Below are 26802 nucleotides of genomic sequence, written 5' to 3'. Positions count from 1 at the left end.
TCCTTTATCTAGAAACAGACAAGACCTGATTCATAATTATCTGAAACAAAAGACAATCAAAAATTATAATGATAATGTGAGAATTTTTTCAACATACCTCTATATTCCAGATTTTTAACCACCCCTCCAGATCTCCTGTGGCGAGGTATCGATTTGATTTATCAGTAGACATAATAATAGAACCAACTCCACTATGAGCCAAAAATTCAGCCAAAAGTTGCTTCTTAAATGTATCCCAGAATCTGACATACCCAGATCCTCCACATGATACCAGGTTGGCTCCCCCTAGTATACAAGAACACCTAATTAGGAAACTACAAACACAAGAAACAACTTCCTCATCAGTTTCCTTGTTGAAAGCATATGGATGTCGGACAGGTGAGTAGCCCTGCGATCAATTCCCAGCACTCTGATTCTCTCAAATATACACTGGGAAAAGCCCTATGAAAGCTTCACTGGTTTGTGCATTAAGTGAGGTAGGATACGTAAGATGGTCTATAAAATCTAGTTACCACTCCATTCATTATTTTGATATTATTTGGGTTTCAAAATTTTGATAAAATTGATTTGTTACTTCAGACAAACTTACAAAATATTAATTTCAACATTATGATAATATTCCAATTACAGAAAACCCATCTTTCTTAACTACCCATTGGACACACATACCAAAGTAGTAAAATTCCTCATGCACAGAGCTGGCTATGCATATGTGTATAGTTACAGTAGCACAGCTATGGGTTTCTCTGTGCAGCCATATACTTAGAAATCTACTTATGAGCTTGCTTTTTAAACTTTCATCAAGAATTCATTGTAAGTCCTTATGGAACACTTTTTTGGTTCATAGGCCTAGAACTAACCTTTTCATTTTCCATTTTTATACGCATGTAGAAGTACTTTACCTAAATTATTCTTCTGTGGCAAAGTTCCTATTATTATTTGATAAATCTGTAGATGACTTTCAATTTGCTTCACAAATGAGCTGCCTATTAACAATGATATCTGTTTAAGGTAGAAATAATGGTATATAGCCGCTTCCGTGGAAACAATTTGGTAATACTGATAACATTAAGAATACTGATAACATTAAGAAGAATTAGTGTTGAGGAAATGAGAGCAATTTCAGGATAACAGTTCATTTTATGAGTATAGGTGCCTTCTGGAAAATAGAAAGTTTTAGACTCTAACCATTTCAAGGTCTATTCTAAATATTCCACAATGATTCTAGAACTCTATAAGGGTATATACCTTTACTGATTTTTAATGCAGAAAAATTTTACATGAAAATCATGCAGATTTTCTATCTTCAAATTGAATATGAGAAACTGAATATGGAAAACAGGGTTCAGATATGTTTATTTCTTTTTTCAATCATATAATACATATAGATCTAGATTCCTAACATTAAGAAAAAACACTTCTAAAATTAAAAAATTATTTTTTAGAAGAAAAGTGAAAAATATGCATTCCTTCAGAAGCAGATTTTTATTTTGGGAAGATGCAAGCTGCATCAATACCACGTTTACATCACCACTGAAGACAAAAAGGAAATTAAGCAAATAGTTATTTCATTTATTATAATATCAAATAACTGTGGTAAATCATATGTTAGCATGTATCTTAGAAGCAGCTCTAACCAGACTTATTCTGAAAAGGATGCACAGTTGGTATAGACACCCAAAGCATTACCTACTAACCCCCACCAAAAATATTAAGACAAAGAGCAGGCAGTTCTCATGACCTGGGATCAGCTATTAGCAGCAGCGATTTCAAGTTTCAGATTAGTTTCCAATCTCCGAGTTTCTCACTATTTTCTCCTAGCCCATGTTGATCACATGTGCCAGTGTGGTCTTCTCAGATGCAACTCTTATATCCCATGTAGGCTTTGGCTCATATATTTGGAGCATATTTCATGCTGTGCCCTGTGCTTGTGTATTTAGTGGCTCAGTCGTGTCCAACTCTTTGCAACCCTATGGACTGGAGCCCACCAGGCTTCTTTATCCACAGGATTTCCCAGGCAAGAATAATGGAGTGAGTAGCCATTCCCTTCTCCAGGGGTGTTCTCAACCTAGGGATCAAACCCTGATCTCCTGAATTGCAGGTGGATTCTTTACCATCTCAGCCACCAGGGAAGCCCATGCTGAGCCCTATACCTGACAAATCTCTATGCCATGGCTAGATTCAGTTCAGGTTAGTCACTCAGTCATGTTTGACTCTTTGCAATCCCATGGACTGCAGCACACCAAGCTTCCCTGTCCATCACCAACTCCCAGAGTTTGCTCAATCATGTCCATTGAGTCAGTGATACCATCTAACTATCTCATTCTCTGTCATTCCCTTCTCCTCCCACCTTTAATCTTTTCTAGCATCAGGGTCTTTCCTAAGGAGTCAGTTCTTTGCATCAGGTGGCCAAAGTATTGGAGCTTCAGCTTCAACATCAGTCCTTCCAATGAATATTCAGAGTTGATTTCCTTTAGGATTGACTGGTTGGATCTCCTTGCAGTCCAAGGGACTCTCAAGAGTCTTCTCCAACACCACAGTTCAAAAGCATCAATTCTTCGGCACTCAGCTCTTTTTATGGTCCAACTCTCACATCTATACATGACTACTGGAAAAACCGTAGTTTTGACTATACAGACCTTTGTCAGCAAAGTAACATCTCTGCTTTTTAATATGCTGTCTAGGTTTGTCATAGCTTTTCTTCATTTCTGATTGTTGCCCAGAGTTTTTCTCTATCTGATCCTGACATACACAACATGGTATGAGTTCCTGGTGGAGTCTGGTCTAGCGTCTGCTCCTAGACCCATCCTCCTGACCTTAACCTTGTTGGCCGTGGCCTGTGACTTCTGTAATCTGGTCCTGACTGTTTGCTAGGTGCAGTCAAACTCTACAAGACCTAGATCAAATCAGACTGAACTTTCTTTAGGTTTTCCTGTCCCATCATTTTACAATATATCAAAGCAGTCTATAGTCAAAATATAAATATGTATTTTACCTGTCCCTGTGATGTTTTTTCTTGCCTCAAGGAAGCAAAGCCTCATAACAGCATGATTGCACTCAGTGTCCATCTCAAAGGAACAGGATCTCAGGGTAGCCTGGTCATATGTGGGGTGGGTAGAGGGGCTCCTCCCAGCACCAAGAAGCTTTTGAGGCCCTGCATCTGAGATAGAGTCAAGCCAGGTGACAATGAATAGAAACATCTGCTCTTCAAACACTTATGAAAAACAACAGGCCACCCCATCACAGTCTCTGATGATTCCAGCAAGTCTTACAATGCGCTTCCAGTCAATATCCATACAGCCCCCTGCAGTTCACTTCCTCAGCCTCAACTTCACAGACTGTTTGATCCCATTTTTGTTTCTCATACTCCATATAAGTTTACTGTGTTTTCCCTTGACATGAATTAATAGGGACTTCATTTTGTAAACCCTGATAACATCTTAGAGATACTGATATGTTCAAGACAAATGTGATCCTAATATCATGCCATTTTCAACTTATTAATCATTAATATTAAGCTTGTAAATAATTTAATGAACTTGAGATATAATGACTATGTATTTAAATCATCATTTTTAAGCAATGTTATTTGTTAGTGAGTTACCCTGAAAAGGATATCCTTAATGGTACTTCAATGATCTAATGACATCATCTTCACATCCCACTAATAAAAACTGGGGATATTCATCTCTGAATCTATGAATAGTCTGAACATACTTATGAAAAACTTATACAGAGGTATCTTCAAACATTCAAAGCAAGAAATCTACAGCAATGCTTCTTGTGTCTTTTAAAAATTTGGCATTATCTGCTTTTCTTTTCTATTTGTCTCTCTGTGTTTTTACTCACAGCCACAATAAAGTCTGCTGTGAAAACAAGACTATTCCCCTGAGGGCCAATGCACCAAAGAGGCAGAATCCCACTTTCTCCTTGGAGGATTCAAATGAGCCCTAATGATGAGCTCTTTGTATTGAAAACATACAGCAAGTCAGAGTTTCATGCCTGCAGCCAAGTAAACTCCAAATTTCTTAAGTTAGTTTTCTTCCTCCTAACAAACTACTCCCTCAGCTTTTCACACACACACACACACACACACACACACACACACACACACACACGCAAAACTCTATCTGAAGACCAGTCCTTTTCTAATCTAATTCAGTCTCTGTGAGTTTATCCAATTGATACAACAGAACTTCACTGGCACATGAGGTATGACAGATTCATTACCAAATAAATTAGTCTAAGGAAAAACCTTTAGTATCTAGGGAAACTAAAATAAAATGTGAAAGGCAATTGTCAAGACATTTTGCTTAAGCATAAAATATTCATCTGCTCTGCTAAACTTACATAAAATACAATATAATTCCATCTAATGCTCCACACAGGTTTCTAAAGCAAGAAATAATTTAAGATTTCCAGGTGGCATAATATTTAATACAAGCTCTAGACTAAGCCTGAGCAGCCTCAAGTGAACACAAGTTCCCATTTTCCTACCAAGGAGTACCCAAGTTTCACTCAAAGGCAATTTGGCAAGGCTTATTGGCAAAAAATAAACTAGATAAAAATGAGAGTCCTGTTCCCCGCTGTCAGTAATTCAGAAATGCTGATGTAGCATAAGGAAAAGGAACAGCAAGCCATGGAGAATTTGCTAAGCCAAGTAAATCTCAAGGTTTTTTTGGTCACTTTGACAAGACAACGGTCTCACTAATCCCTGGCGCTTAGAGCCAATCATCTATAATTCAGAAGCAAGCTGCAGCAGGCCCATGCACAAACAACCAGCCCACATTATTTTAGTTTCAAACTTGCACTCACCCGATTTTGATTTTAGCAGCCTCTGGTAATCAGGGTGAAGGACATAGTGAGCATTTTCTGTGCTGTTGTTCCACAGAACAATTTCTCCATCATAACTCCCTACAGGAGCCAAGACAGAGAATAGAAATTACCAGAAAGTTAGATAGAAAATACGAGCAACAACAATTAGAAGAAATCATTATCATAATAACTTACATGGAATCTGGCACTTTGTAAGTTTTCTCTATATATTTGGAGACATGAATGAATAGTAATTACTAGTGTTTTTATTTTTTTGCAATTATTATTTATTTATTTTAATTGGAGGCTAATTACTTTACAATATTGTATTGGTTTTGCCATACATCAACATGAATCTGCCATGGGTTAGTGTTTTTATTAAACTTTAAAAATTGGAAACTTCACAAAATATCATTCAGTAAGTTTGATAGAGATTATTGGAATATCTTTTTTTTTTTTTTTTTGGTGGTAAGAAAGCATTCAGAATAAAGGCTTTGTAATTCATCAATCTGAGTCCTGGTTCTACCACCTACCAGCTGTGTAACCTTGGCAAGTTATTTAACTTTACTTGATGCCACAAGTTCCTCACCTAAAAAATGGGTTAATAGATTTATTTGTCTGATAAATAAATTTATGCTCTGACAAATGAAAAGCACCTACTGCCTAGAATATTACAAATACTGAAATAGTATTAATAACTACTATATTATTTGTTTATTATTGAGGGCAAACGAATTTTCCTTCTAGGTTTCTGTTTCCTACATCTGTTCTTTTGTTGTGTGTGTTCTGTTTATTTTTTCTCTTTTATGTTCTTTATTGAATGTTGCTTTCTCCAATCCTAGAACTTTCCCTACACCAGTCTTTTCATACTGTTCCATGCAGAAAACATAAAAAAGTCCAAACAGTGAGGCTAAGTCTGACCAAGCTGGTTTTAGAAGGAGCAGTGCATGCCCAGACCGCTGTTCTCAGCAGCCCCGGGAGAAGAGCTCGCTAGTGAGCAGAGGGCCAACATCAAGAGGAGAGCCAAAGACTAGAGCTGAGCGCTGTGTACTGATGGTGTCCTTCTTGGGATTTGGAGAGAGAAGAGAGTAATGCCCACTGTACTCTGTATTGTCCTGGAGAGGCAACCTGTGTAACTCACAAACTGGCCAAAGATGATAAGCTTCCACGGGCTAGCTGTTCATGGGAATATCCACCTTTTCTTAACATTTTAAAATGCTTCACTTGCAAAGTGTTTGACAGAGCATGTTCACATAGGATTGAAGGAATGAACGTGAATGAATAGATTATTTATTCCCCAATTACAATGGTATTTTATGACACTTCAATATCAACTACACAGCGATACTTGTTTTCATCATATTTCAGTATATGGTATGTGCTGCAGGGTAGACTTCCAGCAGCTATAGAGCAAATTCAACTGCAGAGCTGGCCCTCCTGGAAGTTCTGAAAACAATAAAACTCTAAGTGTAGATAAAGCAGGAAACCTCATATGGTAACACTTCATAGATATCCAAGCTCTTTTCCTGTAATATTTCATTCCTCTTAATTAATGACATTTTTGGTCCTAGAAAACAAATCAGGCTGTCAAAATATGGATTTTATAATTTTATGGTGCAATCTGTCTTTATAAATTGTTTTCTTTGGTTGGAAGTAATTCAAAAACTTCTGATCCTCTTTAATATGCCACATCAAAGCATGTCCATGGATCCTGTCAAGAGCTTGGATTTATAAACTTTTTGTGAGACCAGTCTTTAACCAACATTACTTAGAGTAAACTGTGCCCGGAGGGTGTTCCTGTTATGAAACATCTGAGTGCTACAGAAGTGTGATTTGTACCCAACAACCCTGAGGTTGCTCCTCAGAAAAGGAAAAGGAAAATGAAAGCTAGTATTTACTGATGGGCTTATTGTAAGCACTGGATTAAACCCATACACAGATTATCTTATGTGATCCTCACTATAAACCAACATGCTGATAAATTATTATTTGCCAGAGAAAATGGTATTTTAGAGTCAAAATAACTTGCTCAATATGAGGTAGTGGCAAGTTGTAGAACCAGGATCTGAAGCCCGGTAGCCAGGCTTCAGAGCTGATGCATGTAACCACTGTTGTACAGCCCTAGAAATAAGGACCAGATTTAAAGTACAAGGACAGCTTCTTTAAGAAACCTGTTCATTTTGTAGTTAAGAAAAGGCTTTTTCAAAGTGAGGCAAAGGAAACTATACCACTGATTGTCAAGTGAACATTCAAGTAACCTGTAACAAGAGTTTGTGGGGGTGAAAATGCAGCGCATAATATATCATCATGGTGTTGAATGCCTCCCTTCCATTCTTCTGGCTGGATGGAAAACTGATTGAAGTTCTGAGGTCGAAACACAGTAATAGACCTAGTGAAAAAAGGATATAGCAGTTAGCCATGGATATAAAAGTGATATAGATATGGAGTAGCCATCCCACAGTTGAATAGCATGATTTGAGAAGTCTAAAAGATGATGCTGGGGACCTCCATGGTGGTCCAGTGGTTAAGACTCACACTCCCAATGCAGAGGGCCTGGGTTCCATTCCTGGTCAGATTCCACATGTTGCAACCAAAGAGTTTGCCTGCTGCAACTAAAAAATATCCCATGTGCCACAACAAAGATCGAAGATCCTGCAAGTAAGATCTGGCACAGCCAAATAAATAAATATTTTTTAAAAAATTAAAAAAAAAGATGATGCTGTCCAAAACTTTATCCCTACTTGTCATCCATAAGGCTAAATCCCAGCACTGAACTTCCTTTTGAAGTCTCTCTTAAATTCCCTGGTCAATTATGAATATCAGAAGGTTAATCTTCCTTTCACAATCATTAATACCAAACATGTATGCATTTATCAGATTAATCATCCACCACCAAGACCCTAAAAGCAAAATGTCTCCAAAGTGGAACCATTAAGAATTTCGTGGCAGTAACAATACAAAAGAGTAGAGTCTGTGAACAAATACTATTGGATAGTTTAGACAAAATCATCAAAGTTTCTTTTCATCAGTTCATCCAGGATATTTAACATGTTTATATTTCCTGTGGCATTTTCCAGACGTACTTGACCACAGAGTCCTTCCTCATACAGTATCTTGAGGAACTGTTTGTGGAACACTTGAAAATGCAGCTTCAAAGGAATGGGATGGAGGACCGAGATGTTTTCAACAGAAATAGTTTTTTAAAGGTCAATATCCTGAGGCATTACTGGTGAATTTGAGGACAGATCAGAAAGGACAGAGAATGAAATGCTTGATGCCTGGTGAGGAGAAGGGGTGCTTAAAAATTACATACTGGAGGCATCAAGTTATAGGACCATCCTGTTTCCTCTTGATTGAACTCTGGCTACCAGCCTCTGGCAAGCCTCTCCCCACTTTTAGAGCCACACTCATTTCAAAGGGGCATTTGTAACTCCAGGCTTGGTGTCTTCACCCACATTCTCTCTTCACTTTTCTGAAACCTTGCTTCTGTTTCACTCGCACTAAAGGTCTCCAATTGCCCTACCGACTCCTCACCCTCTGATGGATGAGTTTGTTCTGGAAACTCTTCTGTTGCAAAATGCACTGTTTCTCTTCCTGTTTGCTGATCTTTTACTCCTTGTACTCTGTTTCCCCTTCCTCCTCTCTCTTTCACCTTTCCATATGGACACTGTTGACCATCATTCCTCTACCCCTCACTCTCTTATCAAAAGGGCTTGTGCAGGGGTTTTGTATACCATCAATTTTTGTATTGGTTTTTGCATTATTTTTGTATTGGTTTTTGTATTATTTTTGTATTGGTTTTGTATTATTTTTGTATTGGTTTTTATATTATTTTTGTATTGGGTTTTGTATTCACCAGTGAATTTCTAGTTCACTTCTATACACGTGGCTCTTAAATCTATCCTCATTCATGACTTTTTTCCAGTGTTGAGTTGTTCTCACTTGACAGCTGACAGTTCCATTATAGTTTCCATCAGCTAATATCAAAAATCTAAAATTTCTACCTTCCCTCCACAGGAGGACTCACTAAATTCTCAAAATTGGTCAATAGACCAGAATTCCAAATTCCTGCTTGTCTTTCTCTTCCTTAGTCAAATAAAATCCTCAGATTCTGCCTCTGTGATGTTATCTATTCATTCCTTCCTCTTTATTTTAAGTAATCAACGACAGTTTCCTAGCTTAGCACTCACTAGCTCAAGGCTGAAAAAATTGTAAAGGACTCATAACAAATTTCACTGTCTCTAGGCTACCCACTTCTGGTGCATCCTTCATCCTGCTACCAGATTAATCACTTCATTCAGGAGCTCTTCATATACATTCATTCCACAAACATTTCTTGTTTTCTCCATGAAAGTCCCTGCTCATGGTGCTATAGGGAACAGAACTTACAGAGCCTAACCCTATTAGATGGGTAAGATTTGGAAGAGGAAGTCACTCTAAGCAGTACAGGGAAACAGCATGATCAAAAAGATAAGGCTAATATCCTGTTAAAAAAATATTTGTTAGGTTTTCCATTTCTTACATGACAAAAATCAAATGTGTGGACCTATTATTTGAGACTCAATAATATTTGGATCCAATCAACTCTTTTAGAATGTTTCCCTTTATTCTTCTGTCCTTGGTTTTCAGAGTAAAATGTGAATGTCCAGTTAAATGTTTGACAGGGCTACTGGAAACCACAGGTAAAACTGATACACCTTCCTAAGTGTTCATTTTACTCAAAGATTTGGGGAGAAAGTATTTTTGTATTAAAATAAGGATAGATGGATAAATGTAATAGAAGCAAAGTTCGCCTGCATTTTATAGATAGAATACAAGGTTTCCAATAGATTCCTTCCTTGCAGGAGCTATTTTAAGCTGTTACGAGTATTTCGAGGTTGTTTCTGAAACACATCTCATGTTCAAGCCAATCAGTACTGATGTGTGTGTGTGTATGTGTGTGTTTAGTTGCTCAGCCGTGTCTGACTCTCTGCAACCCCATGGACTGTATCCCACCACACTCCTCTGTCCATGGGATTTTCCAGGGTTTCTACTGGAGCGGGTTCCCTTTTCCTCCTCCAGGGATCTTCCTGATCCAAGAATTGAACCTGTGTCTCCTGCATCTTGGACACTGGCAGGTGAATTCATTACCGCCTGTGCCGCTCGAGAAGACTTAGGCAGTATTCTTGCTGCTCTCTAAATACGTTTTGCATTTCTAGCTGCTTTGTTTTTATTGACAGTGGGCTCTTCCATCCCTCCGTGGATTTCCTTCCACACACATACCCACACTACCTGACTATACACCCATTCATTAAATCCTATCTTGTTCTGTAGGCTTCCTTGATAACTAGTGCTGAAAGAAATATATCCCTCTTCTGGTCTCTTACATAATTTACATTTTACTCGCAACATTTAATTCATATTATATAGTCTCTGCTCCTCTGCTATAATGTAAGTTCACAGAAAACAGGGATCGTGTTTTATTGCACAACCCTATCATAGTGACCTACACATATTGCATATTCAATAAATATTTTCAAGTGATCGGATGAAAAATTCTCTGCTCAGATGTTACCTCCTTGGGGAAGCCCTCCCTGACCACCCAAGCTATATACTTCCTTGAGTCTCTCATTCCTCACCTACATCATTTTGATTACATTATCATTATGTGATATTGGGATCTGTATCTATTTGTCTGATTCTTTTCTGTCTTTCCTACCAGAAGTAAGCTCTAGGAGAGCAAAGCTTTTGTTTTTTCCCTCTCAGCATCAGTAGTACTCAAAATAGTACCTAAAAAATAATAGGCATTTCATAAAAATTTGCTGAATCGATACATGAATTACTCTACTTTTTAAATCAATAATCTAATATTAATGTTATTTTAATAGTATTAATATAAGGCTTAGCAAGACAAGATAGTATAAGTAAGGTAATTTGCAGTTCTGAAATTGTCATGAATTTTGTAAGAGTTTTATATGTATATATTTTAAATTTACTCTTTACCTATTGGTATGTTTGACTGAAGAGATTACCTTTTGATAAGGGAGAGTATGAAGGTGGGAGTGAGATGGAAGAGGTCAGTCTATATCTCCTCTATGATCTCTCCACCAATATTTAATGTCAGTTGTCTTCTTTGCCAAGCTACCGTTTTAACTGGATATACTTAAGGAGTACACCCCAAAGCACAAATCCTTTTCATAACATGGTATAAAAAGTAGCCATTCTGATATTTGACCTTGTGTGTCACAGTGGTGAGAAGCTAATTAGCTGCCAACTTTCCCTTAAAACCTAACCTGAAACTTTCATTTGAAATGACAGTTATCCTTAAAATACCTTCAGAATCCACACTGTATTTCTTACTTTGTACATTTCCAAGATAACTTTTTTCTAAGTTTGTACTTTTGCCAAGAGTAAAATTGAAGTGCAGAATGAGCCAATTTTTAGGCCATTTTAAGAGTCTGAGAGATTTGTTCTTTCTGACATTGAAGGAGGTTACTAGTTCCATTCCACACCTCACATTTGGAGTCCTGGGAGGACTGCTACTGAGTCACTGTGTTCTTCTGATGACGGCCTTATCTCTAATTCAGAATTTAGATGTAATGACCAGTTCTGAGAAAGCAAAATTAGTTTGCCTGGCAAGAGGCAAAAATAAATTTTTTAATGTGTTAAAGAATAATCTCTTTTAGGATGAATGAGATAGGATAATGAATTTTACCAAAACGTATCATGTAGAAACTATCACATTGAGAACAAAAGAACAAAGTCAATTATTTGTTCTCTTGGGGCTTCTCAGTGGCACAGTTGGGTGAAGAATCCACCTAGCAATGCAGAAGATGCAAGAGACATGGGTTCGATCCCTAAACCAGGAAGATCCCCTGGAGAAGAAAATAGCAACCTACTTTAGTATTCTTGCCTAGGAAATCCCATAGACAGAGGAGCCTGGCAGGCTACAGTGCATGGGGTCACAAAATCAGACACGCATTTTACACATCTGTTCCCTCAGAGGTTAATTGTTCATGTCTTGTTAGTCCAAAAGAACATATACATTGTTTTTAGAATAAAAAGGTTATCTCAAAGGTAGGGAATGAGTTCAAAATAAATCAGTTATTTTTTTCATGCTTTTTCCTAAAATTTGTGGAGCCCAATTTTGGATACTGAAACCATCACAAAGTTAGTCTTGAGGGTTATTTGTGAATTTCACACATACTCGCCCCCATCCAGCCTCCAGCAAGATTATCCAGAATAAGTCACAGCTTTGGAAATGCTCATTCTGATTCTCATCCTAATAATAAAAAATGATTGAGTCATATATAAGATTACATACAGTTCTTTAGCAAGGCAATTATTTTGAGAATTTAATATTTTGTGATAGGTAAGTTTTATTGTTGAGGAACTTCAAATCCCTAATTTTAATTCCCTTAAAAAATACTTTTAGAAATAGAATTATATCTACAGCTATTTATTGAGCACCTACTTTTTAAAGAATTCTGTGAAGAATGCTACTATCCATCATATTTTCAGAATTATTTGAAATTATATGAAAATTCTCTTTTCTACATTTATATTTTTATATATTATATATACATATTTATATGTCTTTATATATTTTACAGACATAAAACGTTCACAAAGTTTTCTCCTTTAACTGAAAGAAGAGAAATAAAATGAAGAACTTATTTTTATTTTTATAGAGAGTTGTAAATATAGAATCATAAAATTTCAGGGCATAAATTTAAGATAAAAATAAGATAAAATCTTAAACTTCATTATGATCATTTATTTGATTTCACCAGAACTATACATATTATATGACTACTTAACAAATGCAAAGGTAGTTCATCATCTCTTCACTTAGTTTTACCAACATAAACATGGTTGGGTATTTAACCGAGCATTTTTTAACTGACGCAATGTCAATTTACAGCTTTGTCTCTCAGTACATTTTGCTTACGATGATGGGAAACATATTGTAGAATTTCTGAATTTGGGTTCTTTTTTCTGGTGGAAGTAACCTCTAGATATGAATGGTCATATTCCTAAACAACCTAACGGGCTCTCTGATTCAGGCCTTGCTTAGCAGAAAGGGGCATTTTCCATATCCTGCCTTGTATGCATCAACTCCTCAATGAGAACATGATGCCCTTGAGTGAAAGAATCTTGCTTTTTCACATTCAGCACACCATGTTTCCTAACTCTATGTTTTCCATCTAGGTGCAGTTTAAAGATATTTGTGGAAAGGAAAGGGGAAAATTATGGTAAGATAAAATTCTGAGGTATTGTTAAGTTGATAATATGTGGTATTTTTTTTCCCTTCAAATACGCAAAACTGATTCATTAGCTTTGATTGACTTGATCAACTTAGGCAAATTATTTCTTTAAAAGAATGCAATTGATCTCCCATGATTTAGTGACTCCATCAGTAATTCAGGAATGGTAGAAAAAGCATGCATTTTGGCACAGACTTTTAACTCAGCTGCCTACTAGGTTTGGCCAGGTTACTCATCAAGCCTCGCCTCCTCCTTCATGAAAGAGAATTGGTAATACTTGGCTTTCTGGCTTATTGTAATGAAAGAATAGATTTGAATATCAATTCTGTTTTCCTCTTATTTGGAGTGTGACCATGGGTAATTAATCTCTTTAATCTTCAGATTTCCTATCTATTCAATAAATGTTAATTAAGTCATTCAACAAGTATCATATAACATCCAATAAGCATATATTAGATATACATACATATTAATGTTCAATAGTTATATTCCTAGGTTAAATAAAGTCCAGGAAATTAGAAAGCACAAAGACAAATGGGGGTGTATTTCCACCATAGGAGGAAAGAAAAAGGTTCTGGTAGAAAAGATATATGAACGAGACTTCAGATAAGAATAAACATTAACTACATGAAAAATACTTGGAGAGAGATTTCTAGATAAGGGGAGAGAATGGGAGTGTGAAATGGTACGGCTTATATAGGAACACTCTGACAGCAGGTTTCCATTTGAGTTTAGAATTTACACAAGAATGGAGTGTACAAATGAAGCTCAGAATAGGTCTGGGACACAGGGAGCTTTGTTTTTTTTGTTGTAGACATTGAACCAATGAAGTGACATAGATAAATGGTATTCTAGAAAGAAATCACTGTAGTAATCATTTAAATGAGCAAATCTATCTAAGAGGTAAAAGAGAGACATTTACTAGAGAAAAGGACAAGTGAGAAGGCCATGACCTTCGTGTACGTAGAAATGATGCTCTGGAGTATACAGTCTAGTAGCATTGGGAATAGATTTGAAAACAATATCTGGACTTGAAAAGAGATAAGGCTTAGTGACTACTTGACTGTGAAGTTGGATAAGAAGGATGACCAGGTGGATGACTAGGATGTCTAGCTATTAACTGAAGCTCTGAATCTAAGAGAAAAGTAGGTTTAGGGAAAGGAAATGAGTAAAATGGGCTTCCCTGTTGGCTCAGACTATACACAAACTGCCGGCAATGCAGGAGCCCTGGGTTCAATCCCCAGGTCAGGAAGATCTTCTGGAGGAGGGAATGGCTGCCCACTCTAGTATTCTTGCCTGGAGAATTCCATGGACAGAAGAGCCTGGTAAGTTACAGCCCATGGGGTCGTACAGAATTGGACATGACTGAATGACTATCACTTTCACTTTCATGCATAATACACTCAGTTTAGAATGTGAAGAATTTGGGATCACAGTCAGATACATCCAGCAAGCAAACAAATGAGTGAGCTTAGAAAGATAAGAGCTGAAGACAGAGATTAGACATATCTACAAAATATTGCCTGCCTTCCAAGATGAAGCTAAGGATTAAGTTGGATAATGTATGTAAAGTGCATAATACTACAAAGCTCTATGAATAAAATAAATTGATGGCATATTTATGTACTGAATTCAATAAACGTAATTTCTATTCCATCTTGGACAGAATTATCAGACCAATTTCTTTATTTAAATAAAGCCTAAAGTTAAAGTTACAGTATAACTTAAGAGCCTCCTCTGGATTTTAAAGAAAGCTTAATAAAGACTCTCAAACTCCCACTTATTTCTTCTCAAGTCACTAAATTATTAGGGAGTTGGCTTAATGGACTATCCTCCCCAAGACATACAAAACAACTTATCTGTTTTCTTGCCTCTTTTGTTAAATGCTTCTTGGTTAAAAAAAAAAAAAAAAAAACCTCCCTGCAAAGATCTTGCAAAATCCATCGTAATGTAAGACATCTTGCTTAGAAAATATAAAAATATCATTTTCAAATTCATCAATATGAAAGTAAAACAATATAACTGGGAACATAGTCATTCAACTTTCAATTCCAACTACAGGATCCAAGTCCTGACAACCTTATGGAAGGTGGAAAAGATGGAGAAAAATGAGAAGAGTGATGTTTTCCTCCACTCATTTCAATCTCCCCCAAAATTCCTCCCCAGGGTTACAGAAAGTGATCACCTACAATACAGATCAGATCACTGGGTATTCTTTTTAAATCACTTTTAGATTACTCTATATATCTAATCTTCAGAAATGTAACCCTGTGACCAATTTTTTTAAAAAGCCTTACATTCGATGCTAATTTCTAACCATGGATGTCTAAAAAATATGATTAAGAAAATGGTGTCTCCAAAGTTTTGACCAACACATTAATTTTTAAAGCTCTTTTTGATATGTGCAAAATTAAAGTGAATTGGCTGTATACTACACATCTACTCTGCCATGATACTAGATAATTCCACTTATTCATTGCCATAGCCTAATTACAGAGAGCATTAGGCCATAGTCTACCAGAGCAGTTATGAGTCATTGATGGATCATGATTGCTCCCATGGATATGAAGAACTTTTCTTTCAAAGGTAAGGATGATTAAATTAGTTCTTAATAGCAAGTAGAACAATCTGAGCTATAATTTCTTTCCTTATAGTCAAACTACCTCTGAAAACTAAGCTCTGTGAGCCACTGTATTCTCTAGTCTAGTCTAGTATGTTCACATTTGTGTTAGACGCAACCCTTCCCTAAGTTTGATAAAAATCCCCAAATAAATTTTACTTATTTTCTAGGTATAAAATTTGATTTAATCCTAGCTTCAAACCATTACAATCATATTTCTATAGTGAATAATCTTGGGCAAATTACCTATTAGAGCGATATTTCTTGAACTGTTGAATTTATGGACAATGTATTTTTGAAACATATCACACTTCAATTTTCTTAGGGCTTATACAACACCATAGAAAAGGCCCTGTTTATGATCCGTTAGTTCTCTCAGGAAAAGAGGAAAACAAAGTAATTTTCTTTATAATGAAATGGAAAAACTGCTCTTTGAATACAGTAAGTGAAATGTGAAAGGCCCTTCTCTACTCTGAAGTGACAGAGGTGCTAACACAGATTTCAGCAGGCTGCTCCCCTCTTGTGCTGCAACTGAAACTGAAGCTGAGAAGAAGAAATAGTTCCTTTTACAGTTGAAGGAATGACATTTATACATTAAGAATTTATTGACTATAAAATCTGGGAAAGTTTCAGATTTAACACTCAGGAAGTGGTATTATGTTTCTATCTGAAGTGGTTAAAGAAAAAGACAGGTTCTTAAAGCCAGGAGAAAGCACTGTTAACACTTCTCAAAGCCTCTCAAGCTATATGATCTTAAAATATTTTATTCACTAAGCATCCAGCCAGTTCCAAACAGTTTCACTCATCAAGGTCACCAGCAAGTTAAAGACTCAGAATTAGGATTAAATCGGTCAAAGACTCAGAAAACAGGATTTCTGGATTCTTTTTTCTTTTGTGGTGGCGGCGGTGGTGATGGTTTAGTCTCTAAATCGTGTCTGACTCTTGCAACCCCATGGGTTGTAGCTCACCAGGCTTTTCTGTCCATGGGATTTCCGAGGCAAGAATACTGGAGTGGGTAGCCATTCCCTTTTTCAGGGGATTTATAAAACCCTCTCCTTTTACCTTCCTACAGTTTTGCATGAAGTCTATCATACCTGTCCCAGCCTGTAACTAGGATTGTCTTCTTAAGAACCAGGATGTGTGAAATATCCACAGCTCCCGCTTGCCCAACATTGAGTGTGTGGTGACAACAGCCGTTGAGGTCCCAGACCTTTAAAAGAGAAGTTAAAATCAGCTTTGAGATAAGAAAAGAAAATGTCTTCTCAGTGAGTACAGCAACAAGATGTAACAGGATTATTTTATACTTTTTTGTTTACGTTCTGCACTTGATTCACTTTAGACACATAATAATTAAAGCCTTCTCACCACTTAAATTTATCTCATATGTTTATTACTCTATTTGTAACCTTATCAGTCTACTCTGATAATAGTTGATTCAAAGGCAATACATCAGTGTATATTTTTAAGGGGGAGGCAGTATAAAAACATGAAAAGCCTCATTTTGGAGTCTGTCAAAATCCTGTTTCTTTCTTCAAGTATCTTTCTAAACTTTGATTTCCTCATTTATCCCTTTATTTCAGGGATTCTTAGAATTGTAAACATATAATACAGGGCCTGAAACACAGTCATCATGTCCTAGGTTTCCTATCTTCTGCCAATAAAACCTCCTGTTGACAGTGGGTACCTGACCCACATCCACAGAAGCACAAACAGTTCTAGTTTACCTCCTCAGGCAGTGGGATAAGGATGTTGACCAATAGGTTCACTTTAAGAGAGAAAGTAATTAGCTGTTAAAACTAAGCCCTGCTAGAAGCATTGTTGGTACATCATCAAAGGGCAGTTGGCACATTCTATTGAGATGAAAATCCATACACATTTCGCCTCAAAATTTCAACTTGTAGAAAATCATTACTCAGAGATACTCATATGTGAAATTATGTATTTTAAAGGATTTTCTGGAAGCATTGTTCATAACAGCTAAAAATTTGAATCAACTTAATCGCTCATTAACAAGGAATTGAACATCCAAATATGGAATATCTCTACAGTAGCATATAATGCAACTATTACAAAGAATGGGTCATTTCCAATTGTCCAAACTCTGTCCAAAGCCAATCAGCCACAGGACCTCCAGCAAGTTGTTTATTTCCTTAGGTTTCAGTTTCCTCAACTGGTCTAATAATAGTACCCAGCATATAGAGGGGTGTGTGTGTGTGTGTGTGTGTGTGTGTGTGTGTGTGTGTGTGTGTGTAAAGTGCTTAGGACAGTGCATGATTCATAGTAATATGCAATAAAATTTAACTAATATTTTTCTTGTTGTTTGCCTTCATATAAATCAGTCTAATGCTCACAGTCTAGAAAGATATGCAAGAAACTAGTACTACTGGTAGCCACAAGGGAGGAGAAGGGAACAGGGGTGAGAAAGACACTTTCTTTTCACTGTATATACCTTTTAGGCTTAAAATTGTATTGTGTGCATATATTATTCAAAACAATTAATTTAAAAACAGAAACTTGAAAACCATGATAAATAGGGCAATACTTTTTAAATCTTTGATTGCATAAGTACTGGATTTGGGATTCTAAATTATAAATGTGATTGGAAAAATGTCATTCATTCTTGTTTCTTTTTAGAATATGGCCTGTGCAGCCCAATCTTGATTTATGCATCCTACACAGAAGTTGCCAGATTTCAGAATTCTGTTGTGCTATTGTGATAAAGATAAATGTACCTTCAAAACCTGTGATTGTAAAACTAAATTCACATTAGCTTATAAGATGTCAGGACTCAAAGTGAGACATTGAGGAGTGTACATGCTCTTCACCCACGTCACCTTGTTTTCCTCTAAACAGGGCTCTTATAAAGCCCACCTAAAATAATACTCACAGAAAAGTAGTATAAAGATTTGACTGTCCCCAGATCCTATCAAGCCCCTTAACTAGGACCAGTTTTGCAACCATCTACAAGTCTGCCCTACCCTGGACTCTATGACTAGTTACTTTGCAACATAGGGACAAAAACAATCTAATCCGTTGCCTTCTTTTTTCAGTCCAGCCTTATATCCAAGGACTGGTATGTGGGATACTCACTTTTTCTTTTTTTTTTTTTTGCCTAAGTCACTGTCTAATACCCCAGTTCCATTTACTTCTATTTTGTTCCACCTGACTATTGGGATTAGAATTATCCCATAATCTTCACACATTTAACCATTTTCTCCCATGAAGCTGTTATTTGACTTAAACCCATGCTCCAAGTCCATACCTCAAGCCATTATCCTTCCCAGAGGTCACAGTCTGCTAATTTCCAGAGATGCTCACTGCAGCATGCTTCACAGTGACCGATGCAGGCTAGAATTCTCCTAAATACTTGCCCCCAAATTCTACAATGTTCTACCTACAATGGCAACTCACTCCAGTATTCTTGCCTGGAGAATTCCATGGACAGAGGAGCCTGGCAGGCTACAGTCCATGGAGTCACAAAGAGTCAGACACGACTGAGCGACTATCACTCACTCACTCACTACCTACCTACATATCTAGGTAGCTTTCCACTACCATCCCCAGTAGTCTACCTGAATGCGTCGTACACCCTAACACAGGAGGTCCCTCTAATTAATAGCCTTCTGATCCCACTTATGACAGAAACTTAAGAACAATTCGAAGCTTATTCAGGAAACTGTCTTCTGTTGTCTCAAAGTGTCACAAGTCATCTCAATCCGATACTGTCATCACTTTCAGTGCTGAGGCGAGCAGAGAGTGGGCATGATTTTAGATTGTAAGAATCTAGCTTTACCTGAAATTTTGATGATTTTTGCAAAATAATATAGCATTTTCCTCCCAGAAGAAATTAATAATAATTTGATAACTGAGAGGATAAAATAATGTTAGTTTAGGATGGATAATAAATAAGATTATGATTGTTCTTCCTATTATCTTTCTTTACTATCTTATTGATACTTACCTTCACAGAAAAATACAATTTACAAAATAGGTTGATTTTAAGATATTCATTTTCTGAAAAACTTGCATTCATGTCATTTTAAAAGTTTATGTACTTGCCCTGATTTCTCAGTTTATAAACTGAGAAAAATGAAACCAAAGACATTAGCTAAAGCACACGAACAGTATTCAGGCCTCTTATTCCCCAAAGTGGTCCTCTATCCAGAACACTGGAAAAGGCTTTCTGAAATGAGTAAGACAAGCTGTGCTTTGATTCTAAATAATTTATTCAGAAAAATCATTTATTCATTTTTCCACAGAGGTTTATTTTCCTAACAGCTTTGTTATTAGATGGTTTGAGTTATTTAGCTCTTCCTTGTCTCATCTCTTTTCTTCCAAGACCAAAATTACCAACACAGATATAGCCAAAGCTGTGTCTCCTCGCACAATGTTTTAGCCCCCTCCTATCTGGATAAAGAAGCGTCACTGTGTTCGCACCTTTACGGTCCCATCTGTGCTGCCAGTCAAAAGCCGCGTCTCATTTGCATCTAGGGCCATCGTGCTGATTTCTGCGTTGCCATGGCAACCGGTAAACTGTTTGATTTTCTGCCCAGTGTCTATCATCCAGAAGGAAACGGTCGACCCCACATCAGAGCTGATTACCTATGAGAAAATAACATTGTAGAGAAATTAAATATAGTCTGAGAATTCACCGTTTTTATTTCAATCAAAATATCCAGCCTGTGCATTTCCGCTAGTGAGTTCCACCAACAGTTAGAGACATTTTTGTAATGTATTTGCTTTCTTTTGTTAAGCTGATAATGTTTCAATTTCTAGGCCAGAACTGAGGTAATGAAGTCATGATTCTCTTTATCAGAAAAGATAGGAATCTTCTTCCCTTACCCACTGTTCAGCTTAGTGTCTAGAGACTATCCTGAAATCGAATACTACGGAAAATAAACTTATATAAATCTTTTACATTTCGATGAGAAAGTTGATTTTATCAGTCATGATGCTCTGACACTATTCACTCTATGAAAATAAACCTTTTATTACATATCAGCTTTCATTTAGCATTCAGAAGAGAAAGCACCACCAGCCATTATGGGGAAAAGTTCACATCAGCTGATTGCTAGAACTACTGCTTCTAACGCCGTTAGTTCCTTTCCTCAAGGTACTGCATGTATTTTCACAATCAACATAATTATCGATGGGTCCTTAAAAACAAAGAATCCAGGAAGGCTGAATATAAATCTGCATATACACTCCAAGAAGAAGGCAAGAAAACAAATGCAAGGATAGGATTACATGTAATAGTCCCACAGCAAGAAACTTAACAGTGTCAAGTAGACTGCTTATTTAAGCTCTAGGTAGTTAGATGCCCTTTAAGAGATTTATAGGTTAAAATTACTTTGTTTATGTGACATAGAGATGCAAAGGAATGAAAGAAAAAACAAAAGACCACTAAACATAGAAATATGTAGGCAGAAAATTGCCTGAAGCAACATCTAGATTTTTTAAAAATTTAAAGCATAACTTTATCCACTTACATATTGATTGACAATGTATAAATATAAACTTATCAGGAATTTGTTAAACTAGAGTGTCACATTTTCAGAATTAAATGGGTTAAAATTTATCAAATGCATTTTCAGAAGACCTAGGAAACTGGCTGTTATGCATGCATTCACCATTCACTCATTCACTCATTCACTCATTCACCCTACAGGCATTCATTGAACATCCACTGGGCACCAGCTCCATGTGGACAGTGGAGCTTCACTGATGAATCTCTGCTCTCAAGGGGCCTGTAGCCTAGGCTTGTACACTAGAATCACTTTAAAAATCACAATTTCAGACCAGACCAGAGTTGGAATTGGACCAATTGGACTAACTGGACCAGCAGTGGAATTTATATAGGTTCCTTAAGTATGCAGCCTGGGTCAAGTGCTACTGGGCTAGAGAGAGAAACAGACAAGAAATAAATAAATGCCCCCAAATCTTACAAGTACAGAGGTATCAGCACTCCGTGATCTGGGGACACAAAGAGTAAAACCCCAAATCCATTCACTGGAGTGGGGGATGGGGATAAAATGTAAGGAGGCTCAATCGGGGATTGAAGGTAGGGACAGTGAGCACCAAGCCCTTTACATTCATTATCTCACTGGACCTTTATACAAAGCCTGCAAAATTATGTTATCACTCTCTTTCTACCATGATAAAATAGAGATTCTAATCAGCTAAGTACCATTCCCAAGCTTATAACAAGGTTTGAATCTTAGACTTTCTATGACAAACACATCAAAAGCCTTCCTCTATTTCATCATTGTACGCTAGATAGTTAAAATGCTTAGAAGAGATCTTGGAGTCTCTTTCAAGCATGAGAAACAGTAAGAAGTGTCATGAAGCCAGAATGCAAACAATAAGATAAATGATGGATTATCAGGTGAGGATGCACACTAGCAACAGATGTTTGAACTCTTTAGTGAGCAATGTCAGAGAATAGTAGCGTGTATCAAGTTTTTGTTGTTGTTAACTGGGAAAGGGTTCATATCTCTCATTGGTTATCAGTGGCATGTATGACTCAAAATAAAATTAAGAATGATTTCTTTGTTCTAATAAGGAGGAGAGAAGAAGTGCATTTTTTATTAGTTAGTTTGTGAAGATACCTCTGGCAACAGTGTAGAAAACAAACAGGTTGTGAGAAGACCATTCAGAGGCTGATGTTATACTCCAGGTAGAGATGCTCACCTAAGGCAGTAGTTCCCAGAAGCAAAAAAAGAAGCGGGATTGAATGAAAGGGCCACCATTTAACAATCTTTATGCCTCAACAAAGAACTGATTATTTGCATGGGAGCTCTTGTAGCCCCTTTTCCCCCTGATATTGCAGCTCTCAATCAGAAAATTTCTTAAATGATGTAAAACTATGTCTATGCTACACATTTTCTCTCAGTGAACCAAAAGTAGCTTCAGTGTTTAATTACCATTATTAAACTATAGCATAATTTCTATATATATATATATATATATATATATATATATATTCATTCCTCCCTTTGGTATGAATTAAAGCCTCCTTTCCCCCTACTCTCTTATTTCCACATGAATTAATTCTACAATTTAATAAACTAACAGGTGGTTCCACTTCAGGCTGAGCAGATGTTAGACTGAATGAATGGAGACTCTTTTTTTTCCTAAATAGACTTGAATTTTATTTATCTCTACACACAAACACATATCTATACCTATATCAATATCTCTAACATCCATATTCTTGTGTTGTTGGAAGAGGGTGTTTGCTATGACCAGTGCATTCTCTTGGCAAAACTATATTAGCCTTTGCCCTACTTCATTCCATGCTCCAAGGCCAAATTTGCCTGTTACTCCAGGTATTTCTTGACTTCCTACTTTTGCATTCCAGTCCCCTATAATGAAAAGGATATCTTTTTTGAGTGTTAATTCTACAAGGTCTTGTAGGTCTTCATAGAACCATTCAGCTTCTTCAACATTACTGGTTGGGACATAGTCTTGGATTACTGCGATATTGAATGGTTTGCTTTGGAAATGAACAGAGATGATTCTGTCGTTTTTGAGATTGCATCCAAGTACTGCATTTTGGACTCTTTTGTTGACCATGATGGCTACTCCATTTCTTCTGAGGGATTCCTGCCCACAGTGGTAGATATAATGATCATCTGAGTTAAATCCTCCCATTCCAGTCCATTTTAATTTGCTGATTCCTAGAAAGTTGAATGTATAATGTTTACTCTTGCCATCTCCTGTTGACCACTTCCAATTTGCCTTGATTCCTGGGCCTGTCATTCCAGGTTCCTGTGCAATATTGCTCTTTACACCATCGGACCTTGCTTCTATCACCAGCCACATCCTCAACTGGGTATTGTTTTTGCTTTGGCTTCATCCCTTCATTCTTTCTGGAGTTATGTCTCCACTGATCTTCTGTAGCATATTGGGCAGCTACTGACCCAGAGAGTTCCTCTTTGAGTATCCTATCATTTTGCCTTTTCATACTGTTCATGGGGTTCTCAAGGCAAGAATACTGAAGTGATTTGCCATTCCCTCTCCAGTGGACCACATTCTGTCAGCACAACAACACAGGAAAGGACTCTACACATGGACATCACCAGCTGGTCAACACCAAAATCAGATTGATTATATTCTTTGCAGCCAAAGATGGAGAAGCTCTATACAATCAACAAAAATAAGACTGGGAGCTGACTGTGGCTCAGATTATGAAATCCTTATTGCAAAATTCAGACTTAAATTGAAGAAAGTAGGAAAAACCACTAGACCATTCAGGTATGACCTAAATCAAATCTCTTATGATTATATAGTGGAAATGAGAAATAGATTTAAGGGACTAGATCTGATAGACAGAGTGGCTGATGAACTATGTATGGAGGTTCATGACATTGTACAGGAGATAGGGATCGAGACCATCCCCATGGAAAAGAAATGCAAAAAGCAAAATGGCTCTCTGAGGAGGCCTTACAAATTGCTGTGAAAAGAAGAGAAGTGAAAAGCAAAGGAGAAAAGGAAAGATATAAGCATCTGAATACAGAGTTCCAAAGAATAGCAAAGAGAGATAAGAAAGCCTTCCTCAGCGATCAATGCAAAGAAATAGAGGAAAACAACAGAATGGGAAAGACTAGAGATCTCTTCAAGAAAATTAGAGATACCAAGGGAACATTTTATGCAAAGATGGGCTCGATAAAGGACAGAAATGGTATGGACCTAACAGAAGCAGAAGATATTAAGAAGAGGTGGCAAGAATACAAAGAAGAACTGTACAAAAAAGAGCTTCAAGACCCATGTAATCAGGATGGTGTGATCACTTACCTAGAGCCAGATATCCTGGAATGTGAAGTCAAGTGGGCCTTAGAAAGCATCACTATGAACAAAGCTAGTGGAGGTGATGGAATTCCAGTTGAGCTATTTCAAATCCTGAAAGATGATGCTGTGAAAGTGCTGCACTCAATATGCCAGCAAATTTGGAAAACTCAGCAGTGGCCACAGGACTGGAAAAAGTTTTCATTCCAATCCCAAAGAAAGGCAATGCCAAAGAATGCTCAAACTACCGCACAGTTGCACTCATCTCACACGCTAGTAAAGTAATGCTCAAAATTCTCCAAGCCAGGCTTCAGCAATACTTGAACTGTGAACTTCTAGCTGTTCAAGCTGGTTTTAGAAAAGGCAGAGGAACCAGAGATCAAATTGCCAACAGCTGCTGGATGATTGAAAAAGCAAGAGAGTTCCAGAAAAACATCTGTTTCTGCTTTATTGACTGTGCCAAAGCCTTTGACTGTGTGGATCATAATAAACTGTGGAAAATTCTGAAAGAGATGGGAATACAGACCACCTGACCTGCCTCTTGAGAAATTTGTATGCAGGTCAGGAAGCAACAGTTAGAACTGGACATGGAACAACAGACTGGATCCAAATAGGAAAAGGAGTACGTCCAGGCTGTATATTGTCACCCTGCTTATTTAGCTTATATGCAGAGTACATCATGAGAAACACTGGGCTGGAAGAAGCACAAGCTGGAATCAAGATTGCTGGGAGAAATAGCAATAACCTCAGATATGCAGATGACACCACCCTTATGGCAGAAAGTGAAGAGGAACTAAAAGACTCTTGATGAAAGTGAAAGTGGAGAGTGAAAAAGTTGGCTTAAAGTTCAACATCAGAAAACGAAGATCATGGCATCTGGTCCCATCACTTCATGGCAAATAGATGGGAAAACAGTGGAAACAGTGTCAAACTTTATTTTTGGGGGCTCCAAAATCACTGCAGAGTGATAGCAGCCATGAAATTAAAAGACACTCCTTGGGAGGAAAGTTATGACCAACCTAGATAGCATATTGAAAAGCAGAGACAATACTTTCCAACAAAGGTCCGTCTAGTCAAGGCTATGGTTTTTCCTGTGGTCATGTATGGATGTGAGAGTTGGACTGTGAAGAAACTTGAGCGCTGAAGAATTGATGCTTTTGAAGTGTGGTGTTGGAGAAGACTCTTGAGAGTCCCCTGGACTGCAAGGAGATCCATCCAGTCCATTCTAAAGGAGATCAGCCCTGGGTGTTAATTGGAGGGACTGACGCTAAAGCTGAAACTCCACTAGTTTGGCCACCTCATGCGAAGAGTTGACTCATTGGAAAAGACTCTGATGCTGGGAGGGATTGGGGGCAGGAGGAGAAGGGGATGACAGAGGATGAGATGCCTGGATAGCATCACCAACTCAATGGACATGAGTTTGAGTGAACTCCGGGAGTTGGAGATGGACAGGGAGGCTTGGTGTGCTGCGATTCATGGGGTCGCAGAGTCAGACACGACCTAGCGACTGAACTGAACTGAACTGAACAGAACATCCATACTTACCCAATTTATACAAACTCTTTTTTTTTTTTTTTACCTTATTTTGTATCAGGGTATTTAGCTGATTAGCAATCATGTGTCAATTTCTGGTGAATACTGAAGAGACACAGTCATACATAAACATCTATCCATTCTCCCCCAAACTACCTTCCCATCCAAACTGCCACATAGCCTAGAGTGTAATTCTAGGTCAAATGACCTGGATCTTCATAATAATATGATGCAACACTTTAGCTATCATTCCATGTAACTGTTTCTATCTGCTTTGGTTTGTGCAATATGCCGGTGGTTAAGCACTGGGCCTGGAGCCAGTATGTTTGAGTTTAAATGTCAGTGTCTAAACTTGGATTCATTACTTAATCTCTATAAGCTTCAGTTTCCTCACCTATAAACCGGAGAGAATCATAGTTATCCCTCAAATCGTTTTTAAGAGGTTTAAGTAAGCAAATACTTGTAAAGCACTTAGCACAGTATATATCATACAATAAATACTTCATACAAGTTAGCTAGTATTACTATTCTATTTAAGCTTAATAACCTGACCTCTTATTTGAATTCATGTCACTTTTCATATCCAAACCAATTCAATAAAAATATTTAATGACTTGGTTTCTTCCAGCCATGAGAATGAATGCAGACAGTTACATTTTAGAAACCAGCTTTTTAGATGAAGCTTGAAATTTAAAATTATATCACACAAGATTTTGCACACAATTGCTTAAGACTTTGGATTGTATTCATTAAAGACAAAGTCATGAAAACATAATACTCCAAACAAGTGAAAAAAATTTT

The 26802-nt window shown here is 37.2% G+C and overlaps 1 protein-coding gene across 2 annotated transcripts in view; it reads right to left on the bottom strand.

Moving 5' to 3' along the window:
• The window catches only part of WDR49 (WD repeat domain 49), a 164475-nt gene that overhangs the window by 38755 nt on the left and 98918 nt on the right, over nucleotides 1–26802 (bottom strand). For both annotated transcript variants that reach the window (XM_004003844.5, XM_060405195.1), the window contains exons 9-14: nucleotides 20119–20283; nucleotides 16776–16891; nucleotides 7074–7204; nucleotides 4816–4914; nucleotides 2996–3160; nucleotides 98–285 (exon numbers count right to left, since the gene is read on the bottom strand). In XM_004003844.5, coding sequence (XP_004003893.3) covers nucleotides 98–285; nucleotides 2996–3160; nucleotides 4816–4914; nucleotides 7074–7204; nucleotides 16776–16891; nucleotides 20119–20283 — 864 coding nt within the window. The remainder of the gene's footprint in view (nucleotides 1–97; nucleotides 286–2995; nucleotides 3161–4815; nucleotides 4915–7073; nucleotides 7205–16775; nucleotides 16892–20118; nucleotides 20284–26802) is intronic.

This window comes from Ovis aries, chromosome 1, assembly GCF_016772045.2.
Source record: "Ovis aries strain OAR_USU_Benz2616 breed Rambouillet chromosome 1, ARS-UI_Ramb_v3.0, whole genome shotgun sequence".
Lineage (NCBI taxonomy): Eukaryota > Metazoa > Chordata > Mammalia > Artiodactyla > Bovidae > Ovis > Ovis aries.
This window is presented reverse-complemented; position numbering and strand designations above follow the sequence as displayed.